The following is a 12,092-nucleotide window of genomic DNA, read 5'->3' as shown; positions in this document are numbered from 1 at the left end:
GCTTGTCGGAAATGGGTCCCCGTGTGATGAATGCCCCCTCTACTATCATTGGGTGGTGGTCCCGTGTGACAGTCTATAGAATCCGGACCCCCAAACTCACCCCGAAAAAAGTTACTATTCGTTTCTACAGTACCGGCAACGCGTGTTATTCTCAAGCTATTCTAATACAGTCAAAGGCCGGTAAGTGCCATTACTCTAGAATATTCCCGGAGGAAACACTACTATAGGAAAGCAGAAGGGGCCCGCGCCGTGAAATAGGAAATTGGGCTTTGCAACATTGGTGTGTATTTTATTTCCTCGTGTTTTTTTGCCTTGTTGACTCTGTTACGATATTAAAAGGCTTAAGATAATAATATTTGAGTGGCTTGGATTGTGCCCGTATAAAAAATAAGGCGCTAAAATACTACGTTTACAGAGTTCAAAAGAAATACCGCTAATTTAACTAACTTATGTTTAGTAACGTCAGCACCAGACCTTTGTTAGTTAATATTGGGTGCCACTACCAAATACCTACTGACTCGAGACTGCAATATAATAATTACCTAGAGTTCTAGTTATAGTGAAGTAATCAATTAACAATTTGTTGGGGGGGAGCAAAATTTCTAATTAATTCGCGGTTAGACGTAAAACCTAATGGATCCCCTAGTTATTATTTTTCAATAAGGACATCTTTTACGCTGACAGCTAAACAGACAGTATCAAACCACAAACAGTCCCCAAAAAATGGTGCCATGATAAAAAGATCATTCTCAAATTCATCAATGTCACAAACTCCAACGATGTTTTCCTTCTCTTATAGGCTATCCTTAACATCATGGACTTTAAAACATAAAGAGGACAGGCAAAGAAAATATAATATCTTTTTTTTTTCATCACGGCTCTTCACGCGCCTAGGTGGGGGAATACAATTTCATTTCCCCCCTTTCCACGTGCCTATCTATAAATTCCACGTGCATAGCTTTAAACAATATAATGACCTTGAGATAGTCTCGCGCGAGACCAGTTTTCTAATCCCTTCCACAATTTAATATCCATGGCCCTAAACACAAAAAATACAGGCATCCATCGGAAAAATGTGGTTTCGCGTATTAGTGGTGCTGTAACCAAGCGATGGGTAAGGAAGGACCATGCACCATCCCCGAATGTTGACCCCATAACGACCCCTAAGGGTGAGAGCACCGTGCTTTGATTTTTGTTCTTTTTTAGCCCCCAAAGACGCATCACCCAATTTAACCCCTGGCATGACCTCCCGCCCGCGCCCCTAGCGGAGCTCGCTTTCAAGCGTGGGCGAACCCAACCACCACCGTGGTGGTGGTGTTTGGTGGTACATAACTAACGAGCTACATCATTTTTTGGGTGCCAAAATGAGAGATTCCAAGCGTGTTATATTTTTGAGGGACCGTGCATTCCGCGCCTAATCATTTGTTAAGTATATTTTCATCTGGTAACGACAGATCAATCAATCAATTAAGTTGCTTAATATTAAGCAATTAAATTTAAATTTCACCCCAAGTGGTATAGTGTACAATAAAATTTGGTAAACTCTTACCAGCAGCATATACCTTCAAAGTTCAACCGCGTACAATTCTTTCGAATGAAATAGAGGGTACTTACCTAGAAAGAAAAAAGAAATATAATAATTAGTTAAACAGAAATAATTTACAAATATTTAGGCTTAAAAATAAAAATATAAATATTTTAATATTTGCAAAACGCAGTAATTAAATTCGCAAATTATATTAATATATTTTTTTGATTTTTAAATATTCAAGGAAATATTGCAATATTCTTAATTTGGCAAGAAAATAATTAGGCTTAAATAAAGTGATCATTTTAATATTTGCAAAACGCAGGGAAATTAAAATAATTAAATATTTATATTTATATTTATATTAAAGTAATAAATATTTTAATTTGGCAAAAAATATTTAGGATTAGAAAATAGAGTAAAGATTTCTTGGGAAATGGGCCTCCAAGAGTAGAGGTCCCACCTTCCCACGAGCTAAAAAAAAATTAAATGAATCTCTATTTCTCTCAATTGGGTTCGATTGGAAGAGGCATTTACTCTTTCATCTCGGGGGACAATTACTTTGAAAAATGGCAATTCTCTGTCTCTTTAGTATCAATGATGACCGCCTTGGCGGCTAAGCCGAAATTGCTCCAGAGATGGGACGGGATGGGCCTCTCAATTTCGTCCATTGAAATTTATCGAGCATTTTATATCAGTCGCTCAAACTCAACAAGTTGCTCGGCGACGATTGCTCGCCTTCCCCCCCTCTCGTGTTAAACTTGACATTCAATTTAATATCTATTCAATCAGATTTAATCCCTTCCAAGAATGCCACTCCTCGGACTCTGGGTGGGACACGAGCATCATGGATCTTACATTCTCTATAGGGGATAGGAAAACCTTGGATATCTTTAACTAAAATGTTTTATAGACTTTGGTTCTCTTTTTAATTATTAAGTCCTTGATATTATTAATTAGTACATATTTTTTATTCCTTTATGAGGTAATTAAAGGCCTCATTTATTTGGGAATAGAATAGAAATTCAGACAGTTTGCTAAGTCTATCTCGAGACGGGCAAACAAAACAAAACCAAACTTGTTTTCCATTTTATTATCAAGAAAGACTTAAGAATTTCTACCATGATAAAAAAAATACAGTCAGGGTGCCTTAAGGCAGGCAATCGTAACATAAATTCCGTTAAAACAAGCCTCGTTTTCAGAGTTACTTTGCATTAAACGCGAGGCAGGGGTGTCTTTCAATTTTCCATAGTTTTTAGGGTCAACTAACGTCGTGTCTCTCACTAAACAGGGTCTCAGAGTTTGATGCCTGGCGTCACATGGTTCATTTAACCAAACATAGTTGCACTTAAGACGTAGGAGAAGGGAGGGACTAGACGACTTCGCGCTTAACTCGCCATAAACAACCAGAGAGAGACTCTACAAAGAACCAAAAAAAAATCCCAAAAAGAAACACAACATTGACACCACGTGGTTAAAATAACTTTAAACAATTTGGCGCGAAAGAATTCTAATATTTGGCGCCTAAATTATTTATTTGTCACGCGTAATGAAGATGCACGTGCGATTATAAAATCTTATTTTGGCGGGAAAGAAAGCACGTGCAATTATAAAATCAGATTTTGGCGGGAAAGAAAGCACGTGCAATTATAAAATCAGATTTTGGCGGGAAAGAAAGCACGTGCAATTATAAAATCAGATTTTGGCGGGAAAGAAAGCACGTGCAATTATAAAATCAGATTTTGGCGGGAAAGAAAGCACGTGCAATTATAAAATCAGATTTTTGCGGGAAAGAGCGCGTGCAAGTAGAACTATAGCACGTGAAAGTTTTATTTTGTTAAACAAATTCGAACAAAACCTGACTGGGTAAATAAAGAAAGTTCATACAAATAAAAAATAAAATGGCTTCTTAGAGAAACATAGAAATACGTTAAGTTATGGGACAAGGCTATTTGCGAGCTCTTCTCCACAATAAAAAGAAATGCCTATAAGCTTTTTCAAACTTTATAAGAGAATAGCAGCCTAGCTTCAGCTTCTGCATCAAAATATATAGGCAGAAGAAACCAGTTCCTATATCTACGATTCTGAACATTAAATCTATTGGGAAAATGTTGCCCATTCGATAATACATATACACATTGTGTGATCTGCTGGCCTAAAATCCGCAAAAGAAAAACAAGGCACTTTAACAAAATATATCGCCCCTTGTTCGTATCCAAGCTAAATGACCTTTGAACTCTTGATCGGTTTGGGGGAAAAAGATATTTGCATTATTATTTACGGTTGAATTAACATTTTATTTTAAAGTTGTTTATATTATAAGTTCAAAAGGTTTAAATTTGAATATAGTATTTTAATTAATTATTTTGAATTTAGCACGTGTTCATTTCCCGCCAAATATATTGGCACACGCGTGTGTAATTTTTAATAATAAAATTCATTTGAAAGTGACGTATTATAAACGCTTTAGTAATCCCCATAAGCTCGTGACAATAAATTCCAAGTTGTCATAGTAACAGAGCGGAATAATCCTCAAAATCCAAGTTTGGCGGGAAAAGTAAGGGGGCGGGGGCGGTGGAAAAGGCGGGAAATAAAGCTATAATTTTAACGACTTATTTTGGCCGCGGCTTAACGCAATAATGACGCGATAAAGACCTAAAAATATAATACGCATATAGTAATAGCATTGGCCAGCCTTTTGAACAACTCGAAGCCTACCGAGGAATAGGCCGGGTTGCCATTACCCCTTTGAAAAGCGCCCTCCCACGGTATTAAAATCGACTTAATATAAAAGGAGCCCCGGTAAAGGAAAATATACACTAAGCCGCGTAATAATTACTAAACTTAATGATTTAATAATAATTAAGGCTGGCTATTTATCACGGTGATATTAAGTGACCCCGCGCTAAAAGATCATTTTCAAAACACGGGGACTTCCGTCATAGAAATTTAACCCTAATACAATTCATAGGCTAAATGTTGTAAATCATATCAAGTTGTTTAGAATTAATTTCGTTCGCACACCCCCCGACTTAATTTCAATTAATTAATCAACTTAATTAACTAAACTTACAATTAACTCGAGAATCCATCACGCGCCAAAATGTTGCCCACCATCTCATAACGCGCGTCCGAATTTAAATCCGTTTTAATCACGTTTAATATTAAGGTTATTTTAAATAATTATTATTTAAAATTTAGAGAATAGCATCCATTGTCCGATACCGTTATTATTTTTATTAAATTAATTTAACTATAGTTAAAAATAAGCGTTAATTAATTCAGGAAAATATTGAAAATTTAAAGAACCTTAATCGCGGCCTGGTTTACGTGGTGCCCGACTCGCGGAAAATCAGAGTGAACTAGACTACAATATCTGATCAAATGATACGTCACATTTTTTTATAAAAAAATTGAGGTTTTTTAAAACCATTCTTCAATGCCTATTCTACTATTTTCTAGTAGGCCAAATTTTGGAGCTATTTTTTGAGGCAAGACAATTTTAGGAGATAGCGTAGAGATAAGACGTTTAGGCAATGATATCAACCAAGTTGTTAGTCCCAAATTCATCCGGTCTTTGTAGACGACGACAATGTTTTAGTGCCCAGTTTCTTAATAATCATAATAATAATAATAGGGGTCCCTTTTAACGGTTCCTAAAACTAACTAAGGACTTTCCCCGAATGAATTTATAGCTAGGGGGTTTTAAGCATGCCCCAATAAATTGCAGTCTTGTTTGAAAAGGGGGGCGTAACTCTGGCCCATTGTTTAAAGTGTCCTTTAAACCCTAGACAACAGTTAAAAGGGTTCATTGTTTGACCTAATTAACATTAGTGTCATTTAATGCTTCCACTATAATTTGGTCCCAAAAATGAGAGCTTATTTTGTACATGCATACATATATATACTAATGAAATTTTGGCGCCAAATTTCCACGTGCTTATATAGGATGGTTAGATTTTGGCGGTATAAAACTCACGCGCGATTTCGTGTATATTATCACGTTTTGGCGCGAGACTAAAACACCAGCACGCGCGAGACTTTAATTCGGCGCTAGTCCACGTGCCATTTCGCGCGTATTTTCAAGGTTAAACCATGCGCGAGATTGTAACTATTTGGCGCTAAAGACCACGCGCGTTGCTTGACAACGTGTCTAAATTCCCGCCAAAAAACATTTATTCATTTATAAATAAATAAATCAAAAATCGGGAGACATTAAGAAAGCGAGTTTTTCAAATTAATTCTGGTTCACGTAACCCTAACATCATCTCAAACCCCCGTTGTTGTAGTAGTATCTCTTTCAAGTAAGGTAGGGGGGGGGGGTATCTCAAATTCAACAGCCAGCTATGAGAAGCCGATATTCAAATATACGATAATTCGATTTTTTTGTTCCGGAGAAAAGCTAAAGCCAACCAAAGTCGAGCGCCTTTTGTCTTAAAGGCGAACCCGTGTAAATTCAAGTTACAGCTGAGTTTCTCGACAGTATTAACAAACAATGGGGCCTTACTAAGCCCCGCAACGACAACCTAACGTGAAAGCGATAGAACCAGCCTAAAATCTGGGTTTATCTAGAGACACGTAACTCAGCTAGCAGTATAGATAAATGGGGTTTTAGAAAGCAAAAAAAAAAAAAAAAACAATGAAATTCAATCGGTGCATTTTAAAACGATGGGATTGTATAGAAAATTACATTCTTAAAATGGATACAATACCTAGAGGTAAACGAGGAATTTTTTATCCATTTTAAGAATGTAAAATATAGTACACTTTCAGCATGCTCTAGCTTAGAAATTGTTTAAAGTCTCGGTATAAAAAAAAAACAGATAACCCCTTTTTTCGGGGTATACGCCCCCGAAAAATATTACTGGCCCCTTTTTCATTAAATATCAGTCTTGGAAATAGCCCAATTCCCATTGAGAATGCACTAAACTTCACCCATACTTAGAATGTAACGTTATAAAATATATTTTTCAAGGTTATTTTATACTACAGTTAATGTTACTCCCCAGCAAAATTGCCTTTGAGTTCGGTATCATTTCAGCTTGAAAATGGGAGGCTTAACGTGTAGCGTATCGATGGGGTAATACCCCTAAAAGCTTTTGATAGTTGCGAACCCCCCCCCCTTCCCCCAGTTTTTATCCCCTTTCCCCCTTACAACATTTTCACAATAACATTCGTTTTTGCCACGATTTTTTTCAACCCTAAAAACAAGAAAAAAAAAATGTTTTTTATCTAAAACACAAAAATTTTGTTTTTCATTGGAAACCTCTCGAGAAATGGAAACCGAATTTCTTTCTTATGTTTTTTTCGTAAAAAGAAAATAAATCGAGTAGTGGCACTTCAAGTTATTCTTCCATAGAAGATGATAGAAGAATATGCCACTACCCTAACGATGAACTCCATCGGTATTTTTCCAACCGTGAAAAGTTTTATTTTAACCCGATATTTCTTTTAAATTTAATGTACTTTAAAATAAAATTAAATTAATGAGGTTAAGGTTAAAGTTCATAACTCGAAGCATATTAAAATATTTATAAATCATTTATAATTTAATAATATTAGGTATTTCGAAAGATAAATGCGTGTAAGGTTTTCATAATTTCAAATTTGCCTAATCGATACATAATAACAGACAATTTTAAGTCCTTTAACAAAACTAAACTTGATTTAAAAAAAAACTGCATTAGTTTTAAATCATATTAAACCAAACCGTCCGCAACAATCACGCACATATTTGGTTACAATCTTAAATAGGATCCAAAATAAGGCCTGAATCTATAAGGGAAAAGGGGAATTCGTAGCTTGCAACGATTTATAATGAAAATAGGTACACGCGAAACGACAACATTTGGGTTTGCCCTAACGACAAAATTATTGTCTTTTGGCGTCCCAGTAAAAATCTAAAATTCATAACAATAATATTATTTTGAAAAAGCATTTATTTGATTCCCGGACAACTTAAAATGATATACGCGTTGCGTAATTGCGAATCTCTCTCCCTAGAGGGGTGGGGGGGGATATTATTCATGAAAGGCAGGCTAAAATGACCAAAGACCAGCCCTAGACTGACCGGCGTCCCTCCGGAGGAGCGGAGACACAAGCATTATCTCAAGGGACAATAAACCAAATCGAATCACTTATAAATCTAACACCAAAAGAGTCCCTAGTTACAATACTCGTTATAACTTCCGTTCTATAGACGCTACACAAGAATTAAAAGCACCAATAGAAAGAGCGCAATCCGAAGAGTAATCGCACCAAGTTTCATTAAATTCCTTAGAAATCCATAGCTTGTACAACCAATTGAATAAACCCCTAATCAAAAAATAACTTCAAAAAAAAATTAAAAAAATCACGAAATTATATTGCGTGTCACTGCGCCTTTGAACATCGGCTATAGTTCTTTAGGGAGTTGGTTAAAAGTCCAGGAGCGGCGCGAAGCGTTTTTGAATTATCTTGGCGTCAGATTTGATTTTTAAATTCAGCCCAAGTTGCCTCATCATAAAAGGCTTAAAACTTTCGTTAATCTGATTTAGAAATTAACGTATTGTACTGACAAAACAACGCAAAAGACATCTTATAATCATTCATTTAAATATTAAACTAATATTTAATATTCACGTAGAATTAAATATATTCACGTTAATACGTAATAAGTATTAGGGACAAGACAACGAAAGGCGACGTCCCATGACGACAAAGCGAATTTGCATTCTTAATAAGAACAGCGATGTTTTAAATTTCTTTATATATATAAACAAGATGCCATTTTATACTCCTTATTCCCAGACGTGACGTATTACGTACGTAACAGTAATACCCGTCAGTTTAGGGGGGGGGGCGCCGTCGCCATTGTATATTTGGAATCTTATATACAGTCTTTGCATATATTTAAATTATTCAGATATACATATCCGTATGCTGGGGTGGTCCTCAATTCGTTTTAACAGTACCGGACCAAATTTATATAACAAATAACGAAAAAAGTCAATGTTTGTATTTTAAATGAAGTTCATAAATTTGTACCGGATAATTTAGTTAAATTTTAGAGAGAGACCCAAGTATAGTTTCAAAAATAAAATCCGATAAGAAATAAAAACTTACATTCAGCTCGCGCGATTAAAAATAATAAAATATGTTTCACGTGAATTTAAAATAAATTTTTATCGGAGGACCTCGCGAGATTAAAAAGTATAAAAATGTTTCACGTGAATTTAAAATAATTTTTTATCGGTGGAGCTCGCGAGATTAAAAAGTATAAAAATGTTTCACGTGAATTTAAAATATTTTTTTATCGGAGGACCTCGCGCGATTAAAAAGTATAAAAATGTTTCACGTGAAATTAAAATAAAATTTTTAATCGTTTGCAGCTCGTGCAAGAATTCAAAAATAAAACATTTCGTTACGTGTCGTATTAATATTATCGAAACGTTTCTTAGAATTAATTAAACTAAATTCAAATTATATTTTTTCGTTTATAAATACAGTTACTAGCGATCAAGATAAAAATGGGTGGGGAAGAGGATGAGTGGGGGGAGGGGGGGGGTTGCCCAAGTACATTAGGGTTTGGGTATTAAATGGGGTATTTTATCGTTGGCCTGGACGCGGCTAATTTCTACTTGGTCTCTGGGAGGCTCGGCTGCACGGCGACCGACGGCAGATGGTATCTCGGCCTGTTGCTTCCCCGGAGGATAGGAAGGAGAGAGACCCACGAAAGAAGTTGCTTATTTCGGCAACCCCAACCAACTCTAACTCCAGCTTCTTAAGTTAAGCTAAGCGCGGTGGGGGCCAGCAGCAGCAGCCGATCAAGCGCCGCTCCTTCGTCTTAAAAATAAGCTTTAATTAACATCCATTATCTCGCGTCGCTTAATTAACTTTCCAATAAAAGACGAATAAACCCCCTAATTATTAAGGGAACCCATTTCAATCATTTTATCACCTATTCTGCCTGCCTGCAAGATAAAATAAAAAGTGACGCGACTTATCGCCAAAAGGTTAACCCATGCAATTGCTTCCAATATCCCATAGGTTTAAGAGCTATTGATAGTGTGTCAATACGAGACACTGTTGCCAATCATTTGTGACGAGGGCGCAATTCCACCGCAATCGGCAACAGACTGCGAAAAGCTGCTCGTACAATTCAGTGTTCGATTCAGCAATTTGAAACCCGAATGAATGAATGCACGCGGGATTGCATGATGGGTCTCTAATAAGAAATTCGTCCCATAGAATTATTACTTCACAATTATAGGTAACTCCCTGGGAGTTAATTGCCCGAGTCCCATCATATTGTTTAATTAAAAATCCCTTTGGTTCAAGTGACGTAATTGCCATACTGTCGATACTAAAATGCAAATCATCATTAAGTTTCGCGCACTCTTCGATTAACTTAATTGTCTAGAATCTGAATTAATAAATTCCTTAACGAGACTGACTGAATGACTGACTTTTGGGGCCCATTTATTTGATTACAACAGAATGATTTTGATTGGTCCATTTGTCCGTATTGGCCTACGGCAAGGCTTAGTTTAGTATAATAATAATGGTCTAGACACAATGCTACCTACACGCATCTCCGCTCTCTATTTCTATTATTGTAGCTCATGCTAACAGAGAATTGGCCAGAGTGAGTGAGAGAGAATTGCTTACAAAGGGCAATTTTAGGTCAAAAGACCGCGTGTGCAATGTCAATGGCAATTCCTGACAAAGTTACGAGTTAAAACGCTCCTTGATTAATTGCGCTAATTAATAGGCAATTACGCAGCGCGAGAGTCGCCTTCATATTCTACAAATTAAATTATTGTTTAAAACTTTAAATAATAACATTTAGGAAATAAATTATTTAGTTAGAACTTGAAATAATAATTTTTAGAAAATAAATTATTTAGTTAGAACTTGAAATAATAATTTTTAGAAAATAATTATTTAGTTAGATCTTGAAACAATATTATTTATGAAATAAATTATTTAGTTAGAACTTAAAGTAACAATATTTATGAAATAATTTATTTAGTTAGAACTTAAATAATAATATTTAGGAAATAAATTTAGTTAGAACTTGAAATAACAATATTTATGAAATAATTTATTTAGTTAGAACTTAAATAATAATATTTAGGAAATAAATTTAGTTAGAACTTGAAATAACAATATTTATGAAATAATTTATTTAGTTAGAACTTAAATAATAATATTTAGGAAATAAATTTAGTTAGAACTTGAAATAATATTTAGAAAATAAATTTAGTTATATCTTGAAATAATTTTAGAAATTAAATGTTTAGTTAAAACTTGAAAAAATTTCAGAAAATAAATTATTTAGGTAGAACTAAAAATAATTTTTAGACCTTTTTGAGTTAATTCCATTATATTAATATTATTTAAACTTGTTTTAAAGAGACTCACATTGGATTGGTGGCGTTCCAATGAACGTCGGCTAACTTGGTACACGTGATGGGGGTAGGTACGGCTTCGAGAACCCCCACAATGAGGGCGCACAGGCAAAAAACCCTCAAAAAACGAGCCCAAATCATATTCGGGGCTCCCTTCCTTCGCTTGTTTGACGACGTCGAATTTCCAATGTTAACAAGAACAACGAACAACGAAGAACAAAACTTCACGCGAATACTCCACACCAGTTTTCGATAAAATACGCGCACCAAAATAAGAAATCTTCTTTCCCAAAATTAATTAAATAATTAATTAAAAATTAACATTAAACTAAATCCATAATTTCAAAACAATAAACGACGCGAAAATAATGAAGACGTAGAAGTTTGATTAAAAATAAATCATAAAAATAACGATTAAATTAATTTAAAGCACGCTGGATCAAATTTTGGTTTTTTTTTGTTTCTCAAAAAAAAATCAAAACAACAGCACTAAAACTTTTCTCTTTTTGCAAGTTTTCGAGAGACTGATATTGAGTGTCGAATCTCCGGGTTGGTTTTTGGCTGGCCAAATCGGCATTGAAGCCAGGCCGCGTTTGAGAACTTGATAGTTCGGGGGTCCTACACAAGACTCCGGCAAATCTCTCCAAGAGAAACTCGAATATTAGTTCGCTCTTTCATCGCTAGGGGACTCCACTATTCGCGCTGAGCTACGCAAAAACCTTATCAGGGTGGAGTGAAAATTGCCATCCAACTTCTACCCCCCCCCATCCCCCCGGGGGAGAGGATGAGGGGGGTTCATGGGGGGAGATTTATGCTAAAGTATTATAGAAGGGGGGGCGACGGGCTTAATATATTTTCCTCCCCCCTCCCCTTACGTGTTCCAATGTATGTAATATTTCTCCGGACCTCACCAAGAATTCATGATTTTCAATATAACCGCGAATGAATTAATGTTTCATATTTTTTGATGTTCAAATATTTAATTTGGCATAAATATTATAGTGTATTTATTAATAATTAAAATTTAAATTATTTTATTTTTAATTATGCAATATTTCTAAGAACCTAAGGTAGAATTTAAATACACCGTAAATAAATGAATAAATAAATAAATTAATGAATATTTTTGGGTTCTGATAATTTGGCATAAATATTATAATGTATTTATTAAT

General features: G+C 35.2%; 1 protein-coding gene across 3 annotated transcripts in view; it reads right to left on the bottom strand.

Annotated features, from left to right (window-relative positions):
• The window catches only part of LOC149597169 (uncharacterized), a 267,950-nt gene that overhangs the window by 172,764 nt on the left and 83,094 nt on the right, over window positions 1-12,092 (bottom strand). The window contains exon 1 of one of the 3 annotated variants that reach the window (XM_089861128.1): window positions 10,934-11,543. The exons of the other annotated variants lie outside the window; for them this stretch is intronic. Coding sequence (XP_089717254.1) covers window positions 10,934-11,061 — 128 coding nt within the window. The 5' untranslated portion in view covers window positions 11,062-11,543. Of the gene's footprint in view, window positions 1-10,933; window positions 11,544-12,092 lie in introns of those variants that run through there. 3 annotated transcript variants of the gene reach the window in all.

Source organism: Phalangium opilio, unplaced genomic scaffold (genome assembly GCF_054372755.1).
Source record: "Phalangium opilio isolate 3A_F unplaced genomic scaffold, DU_Popi_V2 ptg000369l_1, whole genome shotgun sequence".
Taxonomy (NCBI): Eukaryota; Metazoa; Arthropoda; class Arachnida; order Opiliones; family Phalangiidae; genus Phalangium; species Phalangium opilio.
Note: the sequence above shows the minus strand (reverse complement) of the source record. Positions and strands in the feature narration are given on the sequence as shown.